General features: G+C 53.8%; 1 protein-coding gene across 3 annotated transcripts in view; it reads right to left on the bottom strand.

Moving 5' to 3' along the window:
• Nucleotides 1–23,621, bottom strand: part of LOC142704376 (anillin-like) — a 42,293-nt gene that overhangs the window by 11,328 nt on the left and 7,344 nt on the right. Inside the window, exons 4-20 of one of the 3 annotated variants that reach the window (XM_075848277.1) lie at nucleotides 23,538–23,590; nucleotides 22,892–22,940; nucleotides 22,669–22,820; nucleotides 22,483–22,593; nucleotides 22,062–22,145; nucleotides 20,481–20,592; nucleotides 20,313–20,360; nucleotides 12,082–12,281; nucleotides 9,422–9,513; nucleotides 8,712–8,832; nucleotides 8,502–8,637; nucleotides 8,251–8,424; nucleotides 8,056–8,182; nucleotides 7,902–7,950; nucleotides 2,068–2,121; nucleotides 1,961–1,990; nucleotides 1,863–1,884 (exon numbers count right to left, since the gene is read on the bottom strand). In XM_075848277.1, the coding sequence (XP_075704392.1) occupies nucleotides 1,863–1,884; nucleotides 1,961–1,990; nucleotides 2,068–2,121; nucleotides 7,902–7,950; nucleotides 8,056–8,182; nucleotides 8,251–8,424; nucleotides 8,502–8,637; nucleotides 8,712–8,832; nucleotides 9,422–9,513; nucleotides 12,082–12,281; nucleotides 20,313–20,360; nucleotides 20,481–20,592; nucleotides 22,062–22,145; nucleotides 22,483–22,593; nucleotides 22,669–22,820; nucleotides 22,892–22,940; nucleotides 23,538–23,590 (1,614 nt within the window). Of the gene's footprint in view, nucleotides 1–1,862; nucleotides 1,885–1,960; nucleotides 1,991–2,067; nucleotides 2,122–7,901; nucleotides 7,951–8,055; nucleotides 8,183–8,250; nucleotides 8,425–8,501; nucleotides 8,638–8,711; nucleotides 8,833–9,421; nucleotides 9,514–12,081; nucleotides 12,282–20,312; nucleotides 20,364–20,480; nucleotides 20,593–22,061; nucleotides 22,146–22,482; nucleotides 22,594–22,668; nucleotides 22,821–22,891; nucleotides 22,941–23,537; nucleotides 23,591–23,621 lie in introns of all 3 variants that reach the window. The other 2 variants (XM_075848276.1, XM_075848278.1) reach the window with 2 other exon arrangements.

Raw genomic sequence — 23,621 nt, 5'->3', positions numbered from 1 at the left:
CTAGGCGGGGGTGGCTGAGATGGTGGGACCACAGGTGGGGCGGCAGAGGAGTAAATTGCCCAGATGAGAATTTGTGGCCGCATGTGGAGCAAGCAGTGAACCACAAGATCCATCAGGATTCTCCTCTGGTATCTGACATGGCAGTATTAGGGAGGAGGGGGGTCCACACATCCACTCAAATATTTAAAAAAGGCTAGTACCTCGCAGACGGGTGTAATGGCCGCCTACGTTTACCTAGGTTCTGCTAGATACATTGTCACATACGGTTCATGGACCCACTGGGCCGCACCGTCTTGGCGATATGGCAGCTGGCCAACAGGGCGCAGGTCAGAGTCTATAGTTTATATAGGGTACCTGTGGCAGCTCGGACAGTAGCGAGGCAGGCTCGGCTGGGACTAGGCAGCAGGTAGACATCAGGCGTGGAGAGGCAGGACCGGCGTGGTATACAGCACAGCACGGCATCAGGATACAGGGACAGGGAACACTGGGAGCAGGAAACACTAGGGGACCATTTGCAAGACAGACTTGGAATACGACAATGCTCAGGCGGGGGACAATGAGGCTGGGACCTTCTTATAGCCCAGGGTGCTCTGGGAGCAATCAGCTCAATCTCCAACATTCGTGCGCTCTGGCTTCTCAAGTCTGGACCGAGCTCATGAGCGCACCCTGGTGGTCACTGTGGAGCAGGACGGCCGTATGTGCAGATATCTCTTGAGAGAAGGGCGTCAACTCGATGGAAGGAGCTCGTGGTCAGCGACCACGGACGTTACATACAGGACACCCTTCTGCAATTTACACTGGCTCAGGGTCTGTTGAGGGGACCTGAGGGACAAAGAGGATGTGTAGGGGCAGATACTACCCTTTTCAGAGAGTATGGTGCGATCCTAGCGCAAATAGTAACAGCAACCAAGCTGGAGGACCTGTTGATATGTTCTTGGCTCGTCTGTGCTAACGGGGGGGGGGGGAAGACGAGAGGTCTGCCCCTTTTGTGCCGCAGTTGGATGCCAGATGTCATGTGGTGGCTGTGCACCAATCACAGGAGGGGATCAGAGCTGGGGAAACCATGCCCTCTGAGACCCAGGGAAGAGGTGCAGAAAATGGTGGCCGGCCCATAGTGAAAACAGCAAGTGCTGCAGTAACCGTGGTGGGAGATCTCATACTTACCCCTCTTCACTCCCAAACGGTACAATACCAGCACCGCATCTGTGTTCCAGCTACAGGTGAGGTGGGACACTGACGGGGAACAAAACGGGCAGCCCTTTGGCTGGTGTGCGGTGCGCTCGTCTCGATATTGCCAGGGGAGCACCAGTACAGTTGTTAGAAACGGAGCACCCGCAAAAAAAAAAACAGGGGGTTAAAACAGGGCGACAGACTCGCCCCCATTTCCGTGCTAAAAGGAAAGAACATGGAACAGAACAAGACTGAACCAGAAGTGCCTGCCGCCTATGGACACGAAGCGAAGTCTGAATTCCCCCAGTGCCTGTCGGTGGGGTATACACTGCAGGACGGGCCCACACGCTTATTCTTCGTGTCACCAGCATATACACATGGTCTCTGCCCCAATAACTACAACATTTTTTTTTTTATATTTTTACATTTTTTTTTAAATAAAACTGGAATACTTCGATACAGTAGTCAAGTGTCTGCGGAATCTAAGGGGTTAAACAGCTGGGGTCGGTGTTCCCTCTGGTGCCCGCTCCCTCATCAGCGTGCCCGCACGGACGCCAGTCACAGAGGTTTCCACTCCCTTCCGGCAGTGCCAGACATTATACCTGGTTTATGAGGCTACAGAATGGCGGGAGCCCCCAGTTATTACAGAACCCCAGAGAATCACTAGGGGAGCAGAACGAGCCGGCACTTACCTGGGGAGCTCAGGGAGGATTTCTGCATAGAAGAGACAGGAGACGGATATTAACCTCATGTAACCCCGGGAAACAGACACACAATCTACAAGACTTACCCGTGAGGACAGGAGCTTCTTGGGTGTGATCTGAGAGAACAAGGAGACCAGTTCAGGATCGGGAATGAAGAACGGATAGGGAATTATGGGTAATCAGGTCACAGTACCTTGGGCTTCAGCGACTTCCGCTTATCCAGGACCAGGGCAGATCCGGCTTGTGCCTGGAAGACAGTTTACAATAATTGACCAACACATTCCCCGAGGGCAGAATCAGCCATAGTAACCAATGTCCAAACCAACCCACGGGAAGTGGCTCCTCCCAGAATCGGCAATCACCACCGATCCACAGGTGGCAAGAATGGGGGGCCCGAAACCTGCTGCTCCTCCGCCCTGCAGTGAGGAGCAGCTTGAATAGAGCAGTGGTCGACCACGCGCCCGCCCCCCGCTCACTGTCTATGTGACTGATGGACAACACTCTGCCGTCTGTCGTTCCCATTGACTTTGAATGGAGCAGCAGGGCGCACGCTCGACCTTCAAACCATTCAATGTCCTCCTCACGGCGGCTGAGCAGTGAGGAGGAACAGGGTCTCGGGACCCCCATTCTCACGATCACTTATCCTGTGGTTAGGTGATAATGGTCGATACAACACCCCGTACAGACAAGTCCAGAATGTGCCGGATCGGTTGTCATTTTGACCATCTGGTGTGACCGTTCCTCGGTCGGGGGCTTCAGGACCCTACTGACATACACAAAACCGGAATTGTGGAATAAATACAAACTATTATACCCTGAAAGTAGACGACAGTGCGAGAACGCCACCCAGAACTTTACTCTCACGGGCATTTTAATGAAATTTTACATTAAACCGAAATGTTTTGTGAAAAAAAGCAGAAAAATTAATGTTTGTGACAAAGTACGAGCCAAGCAAAGCCGGAGACGCACCGGGCCCCCTGAAGAGAACCGTCAGTCGTGTCTACACAGATCTTCACAATCAAATCCATCCTCTTTGATTGGCATTGGGGGTTCCTGTAGGACAACCCTGGGGTCAGAGCTCTCAGACAGCACCAGCTCTCACCCTCATGTTCTAACCATGGCACTTTACATACGTCCTCGGCAGTAAAGGGGTTAAAGCCCATCTCCAGCTATGCAAATGTCTTTATTGTTCCAGTACATCTAAAATGAGGAAACTTCGCAATAGGTCGGCGTTAAAATGTTCCTAATGTTGTGTGTACAGCTTCTATGCATCTCCATGGTAACAGACTACAGACCCTGTAGTCAGATCCTGCAATCACTCCGTTCCCTCCTCCTGTAGTTCTTCCTCACATACATTTGATTACAGGGGAGAGCTGGACGGACTACACGCGCGTGCTGGAAGTCTTTGCTGCTTCACTTCTCATTTCCGGTGCATTGGAATATCACCCCCCTCAGGACGCAGTGGCTTTCTGTGGTAATATCGCTGCAAGGCTTTCACTTATGCGGGTCATTCGGAGAACGTCTTTGTGTCACATTCTAATTTAATGGTGAATTTTGGTCAACAGGTTCTTTATTTACATCAAAAGAGGAAATTGAAAGAAAATTTGGAAAAATGGGCATTTTCATCATCTAGAACTCCTCTGCTTCTACAATGCCACACAGAGGCGTCACCGCGGCTGACCAGACGTTCTCTACCAGGCCTCCTGTTTGGTGGGATTTTCGGCTTCTTCATTTATTAGCAGTTTTAAAAAAAGCGGCAACAAAACTTGAAAAACATTTTTTTAGGCACCAATTTAGTTCAGAAGTGACTTTGAAGGTGCGTTTATATGAGAAACCCCTCCTAAGCCCCCCATTTTAGAAACGTCACCCCTCAATGTATTCAGAACATTTAGGAAGCTTGTTAACCCTTTACTTTATCACCTAAAGTGGAGAATAAATGTAAACATGTGGCTTCTTATGCAGAACATCGAGAGAAACGCAGCTCAATATTCCTCCCCCAGCATGAGGAGGTGCGGCCGGCCATGCACCAATGAGCGGCAGCGCCGGCACTGAAGACAGAACATGGGGGTGTTTTGCAGCGCGCCCGCCATGTTCTCTGACTTGAGTCCCGGCGCTCATTATCGCAGCGCTGACCGCATCACCTCATGCTGCCCGCGCGCGCACTTGTCAGGAGCGGGGTAATGGCCTTATTACACAGCCGTAGCCCCGCCCACTACATTCATGTATAACAATACTAAGCGGCCGCGTTCCATCACTAGTGACCACATGTATTACAGCGCTGCGGCCGCATCACCTCATGCTGCCCGCGCGCACACTTGTCAGGAGCGGGGTAATGGCCTTATTACACAGCCGTAGCCCCGCCCACTACATTCATGTATAACAATACTAAGCGGCCGCGTTCCATCACTAGTGACCACATGTATTACAGCGCTGCGGCCGCATCACCTCATGCTGCCCGCGCGCACACTTGTCAGGAGCGGGGTAATGGCCTTATTACACAGCCGTAGCCCCGCCCACTACATTCATGTATAACAATACTAAGCGGCCGCGTTCCATCACTAGTGACCGCGTGTATTACAGCGCTGCGGCCGCATCACCTCATGCTGCCCGCGCGCACACTTGCCAGGAGCGGGGTAATGGCCTTATTACACAGCCGTAGCCCCGCCCACTACATTCATGTATAACAATACTAAGCGGCCGCGTTCCATCACTAGTGACCACATGTATTACAGCGCTGCGGCCGCATCACCTCATGCTGCCCGCGCGCACACTTGTCAGGAGCGGGGTAATGGCCTTATTACACAGCCGTAGCCCCGCCCACTACATTCATGTATAACAATACTAAGCGGCCGCGTTCCATCACTAGTGACCACATGTATTACAGCGCTGCGGCCGCATCACCTCATGCTGCCCGCGCGCGCACTTGTCAGGAGCGGGGTAATGGCCTTATTACACAGCCGTAGCCCCGCCCACTACATTCATGTATAACAATACTAAGCGGCCGCGTTCCATCACTAGTGACCACATGTATTACAGCGCTGCGGCCGCATCACCTCATGCTGCCCGCGCGCACACTTGTCAGGAGCGGGGTAATGGCCTTATTACACAGCCGTAGCCCCGCACACTACATTCATGTATAACAATACTAAGCGGCCGCGTTCCATCACTAGTGACCACGTGTATTACAGCGCTGCGGCCGCATCACCTCATGCTGCCCGCGCGCGCACTTGTCAGGAGCGGGGTAATGGCCTTATTACACAGCCGTAGCCCCGCACACTACATTCATGTATAACAATACTAAGCGGCCGCGTTCCATCACTAGTGACCACGTGTATTACAGCGCTGCCCGCATCACCTCATGCTGCCCGCGCGCACACTTGTCAGGAGCGGGGTAATGGCCTTATTACACAGCCGTAGCCCCGCACACTACATTCATGTATAACAATACTAAGCGGCCGCGTTCCATCACTAGTGACCACGTGTATTACAGCGCTGCCCGCATCACCTCATGCTGCCCGCGCGCGCACTTGTCAGGAGCGGGGTAATGGCCTTATTACACAGCCGTAGCCCCGCACACTACATTCATGTATAACAATACTAAGCGGCCGCGTTCCATCACTAGTGACCACATGTATTACAGCGCTGCGGCCGCACAGCTTAGTATCGCGATACATGAACTAACGTATTGACCAGTTTACGGGCGCACAGCGTCAACATATCGATATTTCAACGCATCGTGCGACCCCAGCAGGAGCGCCATTTGGCTTTCAGAGCGCAGAGTTTGCTGGATTTGTTTCTGGCCGCCATGTCGCATTTGCAAAGCCTCTGAGGTGACTGGTGCAGTGGAAACCCCATATAAGTGTCCCCAATTTTGGAAACTGTACCCCTCAAGAACTTCATCTAGGGGTGTAGTGAGGATATTAACCCCGTGGGTGTTTTCCAGAATTAAATTCGCAGTGGATGGTGCAGAGTGGAAATGACATATAATCCACGTTTATGCCATTTCAATGCCCAATATGTTGTGCCCAGCTCATGCCAGAGACTCACTCCCCATGAATTGTTAGGTGGGTTCTCCCGGGTACGGCAATACCCCACGTGACTGTAACCCGCTGTCTGGGCACACGAGGGAAGGAGCGGCAGGGTAAGTTGTGCAGGGCACATCAGGGGAAATAATTGCGGGTGCAGATAAATAAAAGGTGCAATTGAGGAGCCGTAGGGGAGACTTTGAGGCGTCGCACTCGGATCTTTATCACTTCACTCCTCGCTTCCCCTCCTCTCATCTCCAGCTATTGGTGAATGTTAGGAGTGCGCCCTGTACGAGAGGGCGGCAGCTCCATTTCCTAAAGTCGCTGTAAGGCTTCAGTACTTGATGTGAGAGATTAACCCCCCCACTATAGTCCAGGATCCAGTCTGGGTTGGGGGTCCCTGTACTGATACCGGGTGCTGCTGGGGCCCTGCATTCTGCTCAATATAAAAAGACATCGCCCTCTGCTCTTATACTTGGCGCAGAATACACGATCGCTGCCGGACATCTGGAGACGCCGGGGTGGTGAACCTGGCACGGCAGCACCAAATCTCACAACATGTTTGCTTTATAATTGAAACGCACTTCTCACGGTTGGGTAAGCCGAAGGGAACTTGGCACTGGAATGGTCTAGGAGGGGCAGGGACATGCGGCAGATCAGGGTGCGGTACCAAATATCCCTGCTCCAATAGTCCCTAACGCTGGTCTTCTCCAATAGTCCCGTCCAATACAAGACCCCACAATGTAACGTGTCCGCTGCCTCTATGGAGCTCCACCTGTGGGGTTTAGCATAAATTGAACTGGGGTTTTGGGAGACAAAATTAGTCTGGACCATAATTAAGTCAATAAAATCGTCCAAAATTCAATTAAAAAAACCTTTAAAAAAAGGTCCGGCTCCGAGCCCCGCTGTGTCCAAATGTATCGCAGTTCCCAGTGAACTCTGGGATATAAAATAGTCAGGGGTTACCCATATGGGGCCAGAGGACCGCGAGGCCGCTGCAGGAGCGGTTCTGACGCCTTCTCCGGAGCTCTTCTGAATCGCTAGTGGTCGGAGAAGGTGTATTTATAGTCCATGTAACAGCCGCGTCTCAGGCCGAGGGTCTCACACTCACAATGGGGCGAGACGGGAGCTTCATAATGGTGGGATTTATACTCTGTGTGTGATGAATAATTACACCACTATAGAGACGTGTGCGGTCGTCCGTGGATCGATCGTAGATGATCGGCTGTGCCCGATACAGGACAGCGGGACACCCCCCCATTCATCGGGACCGGTGCGGATTCACTCCCTGCATTCTTAGGAGAAACCGTGTCATCCTAGTGTGCGGTCAGATGAAGGAAAGGCGAACGCCTCCTCGTCAAAGAACGCTCCGTGGCCAAATTATGCACTCAAAAAATGACAGAGGGAGATGGGGTGGCTGGAATAGCAGGGAGACGATGGGGATAATGGCGTTGAGGGGATCAGTAATGGCGGGAGGGGGAAGGAAACTGTCCTGGGAGGATCGCGCTCTAATGAAGTTCCTGCTCTAACCGCCGCTCTCACTCAAATACAACCATCAGAGGGTGGGCTACATAGAAAACCAATGCAATTTCCCTCTACAAATGCTGTTTTTGGTCAGTCAATGCGAACTAATCACAGCGATTGCCAGGATTTTACCCCTCCGATTGGTCCCCGTCACTTCACAGTGATTGGCCGTTGTTGATGACATCACTACTAGGTCACTTGACAGAGTAAAATTTAAAGCACAGCAATTTACCCGAACCGCTTCACCCCATTAGATAAATGTCTGTCACGGGGCGAGAAGGGGTTTTTAATAAAAAATAATAAATTGGTTGCAAAGTTGGAAACCGTCTTTACGCCTAGGACCGAGCCGGTAATTTCTGGGACTCATGAGGTCCCACTTGCTGATCTTTTCGCCTCCTTACATACTTCCCTGAGAAATACATAATGGAACAAGTCCACAGACGGCTGAGGTTACATGCGGTGTCCCTCGGCTACTCACCAGACTGTAGACCTCAATCTCAATTTTGAAGTCCGAAGAGGCATCGTTCCTGTGAAGGAGATGAAACATCATCATATAACAGGGTCCTGCCCACACATAAGAGCAGGGGGTCTCCAGAGACCCTGAGCGGACGAGGTCACAGCAGAGAACTCACAGCGTCACAGTTGTAGGGAATATTATGGTGTCCCCAGTTTGAGCATCGGAAGCACTTGCCAGAGGAGTAGCCACCACGTCATAGGCTCCGTAACGGATCAATATAAGGAAGTAATGTCCAGCGCGACCTGAGGAAACCAAACACGTCAATGTGACAACGGCTGCAGAGAGAAAGACTAAGCTGCATCCCGAGTACCTGCGTCCAGAATGGTGGAGCACACATAATCCACTTTGAGAGGCAGCCGGAGTCCGGATATGGTGACGGAGCCACGACAAGGCCTGAGCTTCCCGGCAGAACAGGAGAAGGACTCCTCAGATCTCCGTCCCCGAAGTCGCTCCAGCTCCTTCAGCAAAGCGGCCTTCTTCTCATCTAACCAGGAGGAAGACATGAATTATCACCACCGTGTATCCACTCACTGCACACAAGTAACGGAAGTGTACACTCACAGGAGACCAGCAGCAAGCGCTCCGCTTCAGCCTCCTGCCGCGTGCCCTTCCCGTGTTCAGCATCCACACAGTAGCTTAATGCGCAGCAGGACTGCTCGATGATGCGCTGGAGAGACGTCACCTCTTTGCTCAGGAGCTGCCACACAACAACTGGTCAGGGTCTAATGTGTCGTCATTACAAAGAACAGCAGCAAATCTCACATCTCACACCTTGATCTGCTCCTTCAGGTCCACACTCGGCCGCTTGGGTAGGTGGCTCTGGACGGCCGCTCTCGGTTGGGCAGTGGGTTCTTCCTGAATGTTCCTCCGCAGAGTTCGGTAGTTGTCAATGCTGAAACGAGAGCGGGTCACAACACTTGTGTAAGGTTCTGTTCACACTTGTGTCGCAGTTCTGATGAAAACTGCCGGAAGAACGAGCACAACATTTCTTCCGGTAAAACGAAACGGACACCATTAAAGTCATTGGGGTTTGTGATGCAACGGCAGGAGCGGAGCTGAAGTGCCAATGAGAACAGAGCCCAATACACACCCGAGGGTAAAAACCTCCTAAATGACTTACAACTTCCTAATTTCCTGCTGTGGTTGAGAAACTTGAAATTCCGCCATTTTACTGAACCTGAGAAGCCACCAATCAACATTACGCAAACCAGAATGGACAAGGAGGCGGCACCTCCAAAAATACAACCGCTTTAATCCCCCATGCGACGTTGCAGCATGCCTGAGAAAGGTCCCGGTGGACTGCAACGTCGCATGGGGGATTAAATGCGGCTGTATTTTTGGAGGTGCTGCCTCCTTGTCCATTCTGGTTTGCCGGATATTGAGGACCGTGGACCGGGTTCTGCAGGGGCGTGCACACTTTGGTAGTCTAGTGCTGTGGAAACGCTCTTCTTTGTGCAATCAACATGAAGACCCAGGGATACCTGTAGGGAAGATGGCTCTCCTCATTGGCTGATGTCTCAGAGATTTCTGGGGGCTCCTCAAGCAGCTCCGGCAAACTGGATACAACAGAACTCTGCAGGAACAATAGAGAACATAAAACGGGGAGGGGCTGGAGGGAAGAAGCACCGCGCAGAGCAGGACTCACCACCAGGGGGCCGGAGGGAAGAAGCACCGCGCAGAGCAGGACTCACCACCAGGGGACCGGAGCGAAGAAGCACCGCGCAGAGCAGGATTCACCACCAGGGGACCGGAGGGAAGACGCACCGCGCAGAACTCACCACCAGGGGGCCGGAGGGAAGAAGCACCGCGCAGAGCAGGACTCACCACCAGGGGGCCAGAGGGAAGAAGCACCGCGCAGAGCAGGACTCACCACCAGGGGACCGGAGGGAAGACGCACCGCGCAGAGCAGGACTCACCACCAGGGGACCGGAGGGAAGACGCACCGCGCAGAGCAGGACTCACCACCAGGGGACCGGAGGGAAGAAGCACCGCGCAGAGCAGGACTCACCACCAGGGGGCCGGAGGGAAGAAGCACCGCGCAGAGCAGGACTCACCACCAGGGGACCGGAGCGAAGAAGCACCGCGCAGAGCAGGATTCACCACCAGGGGACCGGAGGGAAGACGCACCGCGCAGAACTCACCACCAGGGGGCCAGAGGGAAGAAGCACCGCGCAGAGCAGGACTCACCACCAGGGGACCGGAGGGAAGACGCACCGCGCAGAGCAGGACTCACCACCAGGGGACCGGAGGGAAGACGCACCGCGCAGAGCAGGACTCACCACCAGGGGACCGGAGGGAAGACGCACCGCGCAGAGCAGGACTCACCACCAGGGGACCGGAGGGAAGACGCACCGCGCAGAGCAGGACTCACCACCAGGGGGCCGGAGGGAAGAAGCACCGCGCAGAGCAGGACTCACCACCAGGGGACCGGAGCGAAGAAGCACCGCGCAGAGCAGGATTCACCACCAGGGGACCGGAGGGAAGAAGCACCGCGCAGAGCAGGACTCACCACCAGGGGACCGGAGGGAAGACGCACCGCGCAGAGCAGGACTCACCACCAGGGGGCCGGAGGGAAGACGCACCGCGCAGAGCAGGACTCACCACCAGGGGGCCGGAGGGAAGAAGCACCGCGCAGAGCAGGACTCACCACCAGGGGACCGGAGGGAAGACGCACCGCGCAGAGCAGGACTCACCACCAGGGGGCCGGAGGGAAGACGCACCGCGCAGAGCAGAACTCACCACCAGGGGACCGGAGGGAAGACGCACCGCGCAGAGCAGGACTCACCACCAGGGGGCCGGAGGGAAGAAGCACCGCGCAGAGCAGGACTCACCACCAGGGGACCGGAGGGAAGAAGCACCGCGCAGAGCAGGATTCACCACCAGGGGACCGGAGGGAAGAAGCACCGCGCAGAGCAGGACTCACCACCAGGGGGCCGGAGGGAAGAAGCACCGCGCAGAGCAGGACTCACCACCAGGGGACCGGAGGGAAGACGCACCGCGCAGAGCAGGACTCACCACCAGGGGGCCGGAGGGAAGAAGCACCGCGCAGAGCAGGACTCACCACCAGGGGACCGGAGGGAAGACGCACCGCGCAGAGCAGGACTCACCACCAGGGGACCGGAGGGAAGACGCACCGCGCAGAGCAGGACTCACCACCAGGGGGCCGGAGGGAAGAAGCACCGCGCAGAGCAGGACTCACCACCAGGGGACCGGAGGGAAGACGCACCGCGCAGAGCAGGACTCACCACCAGGGGGCCGGAGGGAAGACGCACCGCGCAGAGCAGAACTCACCACCAGGGGGCCGGAGGGAAGACGCACCGCGCAGAGGAGAACTCACCACCAGGGGGCCGGAGGGAAGACGCACCGCGCAGAGCAGGACTCACCACCAGGGGGCCGGAGGGAAGACGCACCGCGCAGAGCTCACCACCAGGGGGCCGGAGTGAAGAAGCACCGCGCAGAGCAGGACTCACCACCAGGGGGCTGGAGCGAAGAAGCACCGCGCAGAGCAGGACTCACCACCAGGGGGCTGGAGCGAAGAAGCACCGCGCAGAGCAGGACTCACCACCAGGGGGCTGGAGCGAAGAAGCACCGCGCAGAGCAGGACTCACCACCAGGGGGCTGGAGCGAAGAAGCACCGCGCAGAGCAGGACTCACCACCAGGGGGCTGGAGCGAAGAAGCACCGCGCAGAGCAGGACTCACCACCAGGGGGCTGGAGCGAAGAAGCACCGCGCAGAGCAGGACTCACCACCAGGGGGCCGGAGGGAAGAAGCACCGCGCAGAGCAGAACTCACCACCAGGGGGCCGCAGGGAAGACGCACCATGCAGAGCAGAACTCACCACCAGGGGGCCGGAGGGAAGACGCACCATGCAGAGCAGGACTCACCTGGGGGCCGCAGGGAAGAAGCACTGCGTAGAGCAGAACTCACCACCAGGGGGCTGGAGGGAAGACGCACCATGCAGAGCTCACCACCAGGGGGCTGGAGGGAAGAAGCACCGCGCAGAGCAGAACTCACCACCAGGGGGCTGGAGGGAAGACGCACCATGCAGAGCAGGACTCACCTGGGGGCTGGAGGGAAGACGCACCGTGCAGAGCTCACCAGGGGGCTGGAGGGAAGAAGCACCGCGCAGAGCAGGACTCACCACCAGGGGGCTGATTGCAGCCTGAAGATCGAGCGATTTAGTCAGAGGAGATAGAATGGACATCGGTAGAGGCTCCAGGTCCAGTTCTTCGGACACATGGTCTTCGGCAGCCTCGCTTACATCCAGCACACCCGCAAATATTCTGTCGATTATCTCCGAGCTGTTCAAGGTTAACCTTCCATCTCCATCAGTGAGGACTCCTGTCAGAAGACAAGAAATGAATGGACATCTGGACTGCTGCATCCCGTCATTGTCATCTCTCAGATCACTAAAAACCAGACGTTTCCGTCAAAAAGTGGAGTTGTGGTCAAAATTACTGGCAGTAAACGGCAAAATCTCTCCATGTAAAGTGGTTATTGAACAAGCTCGGCTCCACATCAAGTCATGTTTAATACGGAAAAGCGGATACGCCCGTGTGAAAGTGGAGCCGCCCCCGTCTTACCAGCGCTCACACGACTATGGAGGGGGCTTTGAGCGTTTACCCCCTGCGAAGAGCAGAAACGGCATCATCACCAAGCAGTGGAGAGGGAACCCGACCGTGGCGACGCCATGTAAAGTGTCATCAAGAAGAAAGATCCTCAGAACAGTCTAGAAGCTTCCAGGACGTGGCGGAAAGTGGAAAATGAATGAGAATCCGAAGAAAATGAGATCTGAATGTGGAAAAGAAACCACGTCCAACATCCTAAGCAGCGGCGTCTGAGCTGGAGACGTGGAGTGGTGGCTTCTACCCGCGCCAGACCCGGAATAAAGGCGGCATCTATGGCGCAGGGCGTCGCTTCACGTGGAGTCCGGGTACAGTACAAATGTGCCAGCTCCAGCTTCAAAATAAAACGCTCATGTGATGTCACGATTACGCTCCGCAGGAAAAGCCGCGCGCTGAAGCGAATTTACAGGATTGGAAGGTCTTTTGATTACAAATAATTCCTAATAAATATTTTTTATGTTCTAAGCAGCCTCATTATACACGGCAGCGACAGGGCCCGGGGGAAAGTCCTCACCTCCGGGACAGGGCCCGGGGGAAAGTCCTCACCTCCGGGACAGGGCCCGGGGGAAAGTCCTCACCTCCGGGACAGGGCCCGGGGGAAAGTCCTCACCTCCGGGACAGGGCCCGGGGGAAAGTCCTCACCTCCGGGACAGGGCCCGGGGGAAAGTCCTCACCTCCGGGACAGGGCCCGGGGGAAAGTCCTCACCTCCGGGACAGGGCCCGGGGGAAAGTCCTCACCTCCGGGACAGGGCCCGGGGGAAAGTCCTCACCTCCGGGACAGGGCCCGGGGGAAAGTCCTCACCTCCGGGACAGGGCCCGGGGGAAAGTCCTCACCTCCGGGACAGGGCCCGGGGGAAAGTCCTCACCTCCGGGACAGGGCCCGGGGGAAAGTCCTCACCTCCGGGACAGGGCCCGGGGGAAAGTCCTCACCTCCGGGACAGGGCCCGGGGGAAAGTCCTCACCTCCGGGACAGGGCCCGGGGGAAAGTCCTCACCTCCGGGACAGGGACCGGGGGAAAGTCCTCACCTCCGGGACAGGGGGAAAGTCCTCACCTCCAGGACAGGGGGAAAGTCCTCACCTCCAGGACAGGGGGAAAGTCCTCACCTCCAGGACAGGGGGAAAGTCCTCACCTCCAGGACAGGGACCGGGGGAAAGTCCTCACCTCCAGGACAGGGACCGGGGGAAAGTCCTCACCTCCAGGACAGGGACCGGGGGAAAGTCCTCACCTCCAGGACAGGGACCGGGGGAAAGTCCTCACCTCCAGGACAGGGACCGGGGGAAAGTCCTCACCTCCAGGACAGGGACCGGGGGAAAGTCCTCACCTCCAGGACAGGGACCGGGGGAAAGTCCTCACCTCCAGGACAGGGACCGGGGGAAAGTCCTCACCTCCAGGACAGGGACCGGGGGAAAGTCCTCACCTCCAGGACAGGGACCGGGGGAAAGTCCTCACCTCCAGGACAGGGACCGGGGGAAAGTCCTCACCTCCAGGACAGGGACCGGGGGAAAGTCCTCACCTCCAGGACAGGGACCGGGGGAAAGTCCTCACCTCCAGGACAGGGACCGGGGGAAAGTCCTCACCTCCAGGACAGGGACCGGGGGAAAGTCCTCACCTCCAGGACAGGGACCGGGGGAAAGTCCTCACCTCCAGGACAGGGACCGGGGGAAAGTCCTCACCTCCAGGACAGGGACCGGGGGAAAGTCCTCACCTCCAGGACAGGGACCGGGGGAAAGTCCTCACCTCCAGGACAGGGACCGGGGGAAAGTCCTCACCTCCAGGACAGGGACCGGGGGAAAGTCCTCACCTCCAGGACAGGGACCGGGGGAAAGTCCTCACCTCCAGGACAGGGACCGGGGGAAAGTCCTCACCTCCAGGACAGAGACCGGGGGAAAGTCCTCACCTCCAGGACAGGGACCGGGGGAAAGTCCTCACCTCCAGGACAGGGACCGGGGGAAAGTCCTCACCTCCAGGACAGGGACCGGGGGAAAGTCCTCACCTCCAGGACAGGGACCGGGGGAAAGTCCTCACCTCCAGGACAGGGACCGGGGGAAAGTCCTCACCTCCAGGACAGGGACCGGGGGAAAGTCCTCACCTCCAGGACAGGGACCGGGGGAAAGTCCTCACCTCCAGGACAGGGACCGGGGGAAAGTCCTCACCTCCAGGACAGAGACCGGGGGAAAGTCCTCACCTCCAGGACAGCGCTGAAGACATTTTTTTCATGCTCTTTTATTAAATAACATTTACAGCTGGTTTTTATGAACAATTCTGGAGGGTTTGTCTTCTGCAGCTTGTATGACTTATAATACAGGATAAGCTGCCACTCCATCTGACAGATCATCTTATTGTCCGTCACTCTCCAGCCCCCCTCTCTCCTGAACATTATTCCACGCTGACATCTTCACAATCAAAAGAAAATAAACTTTAAGCTTCTGTTGTGTCCAGGAGAGAAGAGAGAGAGGCTGGAAAATAACGGACAGTAAAGTCGTCTGACGGACTGAGCAGTGACCGGCATCCGGCAGCTTCTACTGTATTGTAAGACATACAAGCCGCACAAGACAAACCCTCCACAGTTTGTAGATGCAATAATAAAAAAGCGTCTACAAGGGTGTCCATAGCCTTTCATGCTTTCCTTGCCACGGGCAGGTCTCACGTGTCCGGGTAGATCTCACGTGTCCGGGCAGAGAGGCACTTCAGGAGCCAAGGATGTATCTCATACGTACTTGCTACAAGTGGCTCTAGTGCGGGCTAGATCACAGTTAGAGCTGGGATCTAGGTCTGGTTTTAAATCGAATATTCTTAAAGCTTAGAACTCTAGCTGCGATCTAGTCAGAACAGGATAACGTGAGAGCTGCATATATGAGGAGGAGGAAAGGGAAGCGTGGACGTGCAGGCAGAGCGCAGGGACAGCAGGAGAATCGGTTATCCTCCCCCTGTACCTGTAGGAAAGGTGTGAAGAGGAGCAGCAGCTAATCTAACCCCCACTCTGCGCCTGATGAGGCCGTTTAGTGACTCCACAACCCCTACGTTTACCAGCATCTGGATCGCAGCGTCAAATAAGCCTCAACACACAAATTTCAATAAATGTTATAAATATTTCACACTGTCCTGATCTGATCAAAAGTGCAACATCCTCCGACCGCTTCTTTGGCGATACGTCTTACACGCTGCAATCAGTGACGACCATCACTACAGGAATATAGAACACATTTCTGATGGACGAAAGCGGCGAGTACAAAAATAAATTAATAAACGATCGGTCCCAACTACTTCAAAAAATAATCCGTATTCGTTAACGCAACTGATCAGCGTCAGGGAGTCGCATTCAAGTTCTGTTTTTTACCACAATTTCTCATTTAAATGCGCAGTTTGAAGGCGACGCGTGAACACAAAGCCTGACAGTTTCTATAGGGGACGGAAAATTATCTACATTATCTCCAATTTAATTTGCATACAAAAAAGTTAGTCAAAATCCTGCGGTTTCAGAATTTCTTTGAAGGGCCACGAAGAAAAAGGTTTCACGTATTAAAGAAAAGACGTCACGACAAAAATCCACAGGATCGTCCAGAAGTGCGGAGTCTACCCTGGGACCCAGCAGAGACACCTAATACCACTACACCAGCAGAGGCACCTAATACCACTACACCAGCAGAGGCACCTAATACCACTACACCGGAAGACACCTAATACTACTACACCTGCAGAGACACCTAATACCACTACACCAGCAGAGACACCTAATACTACTACACCGGAAGACACCTAATACTACTACACCTGCAGAGACACCTAATACCACTACACCAGCAGAGACACCTAATACCACTACACCAGCAGAGACACCTAATACCACTACACCAGCAGAGACACCTAATACCACTACACCGGCAGACACCTAATACCACTACACCGGCAGACACCTAATACCACTACACCAGCAGAGACACCTAATACTACTACACCTGCAGAGACACCTAATACCACTACACCAGCAGAGACACCTAATACTACTACACCGGAAGACACCTAATACTACTACACCTGCAGAGACACCTAATACCACTACACCAGCAGAGACACCTAATACCACTACACCAGCAGAGACACCTAATACCACTACACCAGCAGAGACACCTAATACCACTACACCGGCAGACACCTAATACTACTACACCAGCAGAGACACCTAATTCTGCTACACCAGCAGAGGCACCTAATACTACTACACCAGCAGAGACACCTAATACTACTACACCGGCAGAGACACCTAATACCACTACACAGGCAGAGACCCCTAATACCACTACACCAGCAGAGATACCTAATACTACTACACCGGCAGAGACACCTAATACTACTACACCAGCAGAGACACCTAATACCGCTACACCAGCAGAGACACCTAATACCACTACACCGGCAGAGGCACCTAATACCACTACACCAGCAGAGACACCTAATACCACTACACCGGCAGAGACACCTAATACCACTACACCAGCAGAGACACCTAATACTACTACACCGGCAGAGGCACCTAATACTACTACACCGGCAGAGACACCTAATACTACTACACCGGCAGAGACACCTAATACCACTACACCAGCAGAGACACCTAATACTACTACACCAGCAGAGACACCTAATACTACTACACCAGCAGAGACACCTAATACCACTACACCAGCAGAGACACCTAATACCACTACACCAGCAGAGGCACCTAATACCACTACACCGGAAGACACCTAATACTACTACACCTGCAGAGACACCTAATACCACTACACCAGCAGAGACACCTAATACTACTACACCGGAAGACACCTAATACTACTACACCTGCAGAGACACCTAATACTACTACACCAGCAGAGGCACCTAATACTACTACACCAGCAGAGGCACCTAATACTGCTACACCAGCAGAGACACCTAATACCACTACACCAGCAGAGACACCTAATACCACTACACCAGCAGAGACACCTAATACCACTACACCAGCAGAGACACCTAATACCACTACACCAGCAGAGGCACCTAATACTACTACACCAGCAGAGACACCTAATACTACTACACCAGCAGAGACACCTAATACTACTACACCAGCAGAGGCACCTAATACCACTACAGCAGCAGAGGCACCTAATACTACTACACCAGCAGAGACACCTAATACCACTACACCAGCAGAGGCACCTAATACCACTACACCAGCAGAGACACCTAATACTACTACACCAGCAGAGGCACCTAATACTACTACACCTGCAGAGACACCTAATACCACTACACCAGCAGAGACACCTAATACTACTACACCAGCAGAGACACCTAATACTACTACACCGGCAGAGGCACCTAATACCACTACACCAGCAGAGATACCTAATACCACTACACCGGCAGAGACACCTAATACTACTACACCAGCAGAGACACCTAATACTACTACACCAGCAGAGACACCTAATACCACTACACCAGCAGAGATACCTAATACTACTACACCGGCAGAGACACCTAATACCACTACACCAGCAGAGACACCTAATACCACTACACCAGCAGAGACACCTAATACTGCTACACCAGCAGAGACACCTAATACCGCTACACCAGCAGAGACACCTAATACCGCTACACCAGCAGAGATACCTAATACTACTACACCGGCAGAGACACCTAATACTACTACACCAGCAGAGACACCTAATACTACTACACCAGCAGAGACACCTAATACCACTACACCAGCAGAGATACCTAATACTACTACACCGGCAGAGACACCTAATACTACTACACCGGCAGAGACACCTAATACTACTACACCAGCAGAGACACCTAATACTACTACACCAGCAGAGACACCTAATACTACTACACCGGCAGAGACACCTAATACTACTACACCAGCAGAGACACCTAATACTACTACACCAGCAGAGACACCTAATACTACTACACCAGCAGAGACGTCTAGAGACACATATGAAGGCTCATCAGTAAATAATCTGTAATTGCGGAGTCCCACTGTGACGGAGGGGTCCCCTTTATATGTAGACATTTGTGTCATGGATGAACTTGATCTGTAACCACCGGGGAGATGCGAGATCCCAGAGCGTCCAAATGAGCAGTAACTTCCACCTAGACGGACGGCCCAGACACTAAAACCGGGCGCCCCGTGAAATTAGTGGTAAATGGAAAATCTTATTTTAAATGATTGCCCCCCCCTATTAAGATCTAAGTGGTGAAGGAAAGAGCACGACATCAAAAACCACCACACACGGCCCAGAATGCCGGTCCACGCAGCACTACTGGTCCCAGCCACCCTATAGTGAGAGGGGGGATGTCAGGGATCATGTGACTAGACCGTCCTATAATAATCTGAGACATACCCCGGTCTATGAACATAGAGACATGTCCATCAAGTACAACCAAGGGGTGGGAAAAGGGAAGGCATGAAACAAAGTTCTACACATTGACATAGGAGCTGACATTTTTTCGTTCTAGGAAATTATCAAAGCCTCTTTTAAAGCAGTCTACTGTCCCTGCTGTGACCAGCTCTTGCGGTAGAATATACCATAGATTCACTGCTCTTACAGTAAGGAACCAGCTCCTGCGGTAGACTATACCATAGATTCACTGCTCTTACAGTAAAGAACCAGATCCTGCGATAGACTATACCATAGATTCACTGCTCTTACAGTAAGGAACCAGCTCCTGCGGTAGAATATACCATAGATTCACTGCTCTTACAGTAAAGAACCAGATCCTGAGGTCAGCTATTCCACAGCTTCACTGCTCTTACAGTAAAGAACCAGCTCCTGCAAAAGACTAACATAGATTCACTGCTCCCTACAGTAAAGAACCAGATCCGGAGGTCAGCTATTCCACAGATTCACAGCTCTTACAGTAAAGAAAGAGATCCTGGTCAGCTATTTCAGATTCACAGCTCTTACAGTAAAGAACTAGCTCCTGCGGTAGACTATACCATAGATTCACTGCTCTTACAGTAAAGAACCAGCTCTTGAGGTCGACTATTCCACAGATCCACAGCTCTTACAGTAAAGAAGACTTGTCGCCTCTGCAGATTAAACCTTTGTTTCTCCAGAAGGAGGGAGCGCCCCCTTGTCTATTAAGGGGGTTTTACATGGAACAGGTTTTCACTATATTTTGAATCGGACCCCGCACTGTTCAGCCGTTCCAGCTACCGGATGTTGTTAACGGTATTGAGTAGTCGGAGCTGGAAGCCGATGACTCCGGTCATGGAATAGCGGCCGGGCTGCAGAGTCCCAGTGAATAGGAGCAGAGCCGCAGCGCGGCCGCTATGCAGTGACTGGTGCAACTACAGGATACGGTTCACAACATACAGAAGCTGAGCGGTGCGGGGGTCGGACCACCACAGATCATATACCGGTGACGATCCTGTGCATAGGTCATCAGTTGTCCGGTTGTGGACGACCCCTTTAAGGAAGGTGCCTGTAATCCGGTCCAGGTCCCGGGAAGGACTGCAGGTGAAAGGCCTTTTTGGTGGAATGATTCTGGACTTGCTCGTAGAATATTCTGATGATACAAAGTTGGTTTATATCCGTGCACGTCTGAAGAGAGGGCCCAATAATGTGGAGCACAATCAGCAGAGTGGCAGCATGAAGTACCCTAAAAGGTGGCCACGGTGACCAATAAGAAGCTGCGAGCACAGCTCCGGCCTGGGGGATCATACACTAGATCGGAGCGTACCTTGTGGAGACCGCCGGTCTGCTGCTTCACACAAGGAAGATGGAGGCTCTTCTGGAACATAAAGAGATATATAATGAACGTCCCGTGAACTGCCCGGACACCGCCCGTAGCGGCCGCCCTATAGATTATACCCAGCGAAAGCCGCAGCAAACCAAGAAAAACCCTCACCAGAATCACAGGATCTTCTGAGCCGAACCTCAATGGACGAGACGCATCGCTCATCGGATACATCTAGGGATTCATCGCTGCCTCCTACAGACGGCTCCCCACACTCTGATCCCTACAGGTGGGTGACAAGAAAGGCTGGTCACAGGGGCACCCTGCTCCAGAAGGGGGGGGGGGTCCTAATACCTGGAAATCCCCCACTGAGCAGCTCAGGTAAAAGAATAAATCCAGTTACATGCGGTCATTCTGCCTGCCACCACTAGGGACACACTGCTTAGGATTTATTGGGTTCATCGGACACTAACTTTTCATAGCAGATCTGCTGATCCAATAGTTCACCTGAGATCAATATTGTCATTTACTTACTGGTCAAATGTAGTTTTATTCATGAAAATTGTGTGTGAAGCTTCTGCCTCTCCGTGTCTCCCTGCCTGTAATCTGCTGTCCACCCCTGTGGTCTAGAAATGTACGTCCCCGGTTACAGAACAGAATTGATGGGCTGCAAAAAGTGCGTGCGTGGGCGAGAGGGTGTCCGTTCACTGTCTGCCAATACAAGTCGATGGAGAGGGGAGGGGGGGGAAGCAAAAAAATAAATAAAATACACAGACACACTGCCCATAGAAGTCTAAGGAGAGAGAAAAGGGAGCAGGGAGAGAAAGAGAGAGACAGACACGCTGCCCACAAAAGTCTGAGGGATGGAGGGAGCAGGGAAAGACACAGACATGCTGCCCATACAAATCCATGGAGAGGGGAGGAAGGAGCAGAGTGAGAAAGACACAGGCTGCTGGTAAGATTGCTAAGTCACCCCAGTGCTGGATTCTCATCTACACTGATCATTACTGCTGTATAATCTCCTCCATCCTGCAGCTTCTATACATATGTGATAGGGATAGGTGAGCAGGATTCTCCTCTGTGGGTGTTGTGTATATAGGACATGATAGCAGTTAGGCTCCGCCCACTAGCTCAGAGACAACTGACAATTAGAGATAGAAGCCGCAGAGGGGAAATCTGCTAAATAATGCAGAATACAAGTCATAATGGCCAGTTATTCCTCATGTACACACATGGCAGCTTATTCTTACGTACGCTTTAACCATCGCTGTGTCCCGCTGAAGTTTATAAAGCACGGACCACTATGAAGGCGAACGGGGGACGCGCAGAGCCCAGACCTACACAACAATTCTGAAATTCTATTTATTAAATAAAAATGATAGGAACAGATTCCTGCCCGAGACCCCCCTAACCCCGGCACCATCCCAAACAAGGACTACAATGACTGCAGGAACACGAAACCATCCCACGTAACAGCACAGGAGGCCGTTCTGTACAGTCCATGACCGGGGCATTTCACAGTCGCTGCCGTGGGCAGTTGGACCCGGCCTTGCCCCGGCTGCTCATCACATTTGTTGGTTTGGGTTTTCCAAGTTATTTTATCCTTCACTGTCCTAATAATAGTGAGCGGACAGGATCATGAACAGAGCGCCCCCCGTGGACAAGGCCGGTCATTCTACAGTGTCACTACCATCTAATGGGGCAGTAACTGATTCGGGGGTTACAGACACACACAAAGCTGCTGACACTTACACTGGAGTCTGAATGGGAATCCAACAAGGGGCCCATTTTCACACTCCCACGCCCGGTTCTCACCCGCCGCCTTCTGCCGAGGTCCTGGAGACCAGTGGAGGGAGGATTCAGGTACATGAAATGAGCTGCGAATCACCACAAGTGCCCAAACTCCACCAGTGCCCAACGACCACCTGACACAGCAGTGACACCACCTGCCCCGCCCACCACATCGCCTGACTCACAGCAGTGACACCACCTGCCCCGCCCACCACATCGCCTGACTCACAGCGGTGACACCACCTGCCCCGCCCAAATCACCTGACACAGCGGTGACACCACATGCCCCGCCCACATCACCTGACTCACAGCGGTGACACCACATGCCCCACCCATATCACCTGACTCACAGCGGTGACACCACATGCCCCGCCCACATCACCTGCCGGGCCGGGCTCAGGACTCTCTTCTGTGGCTGCCTCATGGATGCCGCTCTCCAGGGGTTACTGCGGTCCAGCACGGCACATACCATGGCCAGCTCTTCCTGGCGCTCCTGGAGGGAACAGAAAAGTGTGATGAGGAGTCTCAGGCTGCGGCTTACCGGCCTCATTGCCCCCCAGTCCCGGACCTTGCGGAGGCGGCTGGCGGTCTCTGTACTTGGAGGCTGATCCTCGGAGTGTAAAGGACGGCGAGTGGAAGAGGTGCCGAGAGCCACGGGATGTTCTTCCATTCCACATCTGAATCCAGAAGTCTCTTCACCAAGCTCCGCGTCCCCACATCCTACAGAAAGAGACAGCAGAAAGGTGAAGTCCCTGCAGCGGGACACCCCGGGACCCTGAGCCGTCCGTTACCTGCCGGGGTTTCGGCTTCCGGTGCAGCATCTGCCCGCCCCGAGGATTCCTGTAAGTAGACAGCGATGTAATCATCATACACTCCAGTCAATGGAACAGAACATGTGCGGTCCTGGATGAGGACCACTACCTGACCCGGGACTGATCAGCTAATAGACCTGATTGATGCCGACTTATCAGACAGTCATAGAAAAGAAAGACAAGCAGCCGAAATAATATATAGACCCGGGACGTGACACGCTGGACAATCAGAAGGTCTAGAGGAGGACAAGCCAGAATCAAGGACCGTCACCGTAGAAGCAGCGAGCGTTGTCCTCCACCAGGGGGCGCCAGGCACGGCTGACACAGCATTTGGGGCCTTGTCCACATGCTCTGGTTCTGCAGCAGCCGGACATTACATGTAAGTAGAGGGGAGCTCGCAGTCCGGACTGTGGCCCCGCTGACCGCACGTCTCCCATCAGATTAGAACACAGTCCGCTATTTAGCAGATTCCCGTTATGTGCACACGACCGTCATACACGGCACTGACGCCTCAAACCCACGTGGAGAAGGCAAAACCCCCCTAGATAAAAAGACCTATGTGGAAGTGATAAAACGGACTCCGCCCACAACGGCTGAAGAGAGGGCCACAGCAGAGGGCCCTTACCTGCTCGCTCTCCATCCAGGACAAGGATTCTTCTCGGATATCCGGAGCGCCATCTGTCCAGAGCAAAAAGAGCAGTCACCGGCT

This window comes from Rhinoderma darwinii, unplaced genomic scaffold, assembly GCF_050947455.1.
Source record: "Rhinoderma darwinii isolate aRhiDar2 unplaced genomic scaffold, aRhiDar2.hap1 Scaffold_3310, whole genome shotgun sequence".
Taxonomy (NCBI): Eukaryota; Metazoa; Chordata; class Amphibia; order Anura; family Rhinodermatidae; genus Rhinoderma; species Rhinoderma darwinii.
Note: the sequence above shows the minus strand (reverse complement) of the source record. Positions and strands in the feature narration are given on the sequence as shown.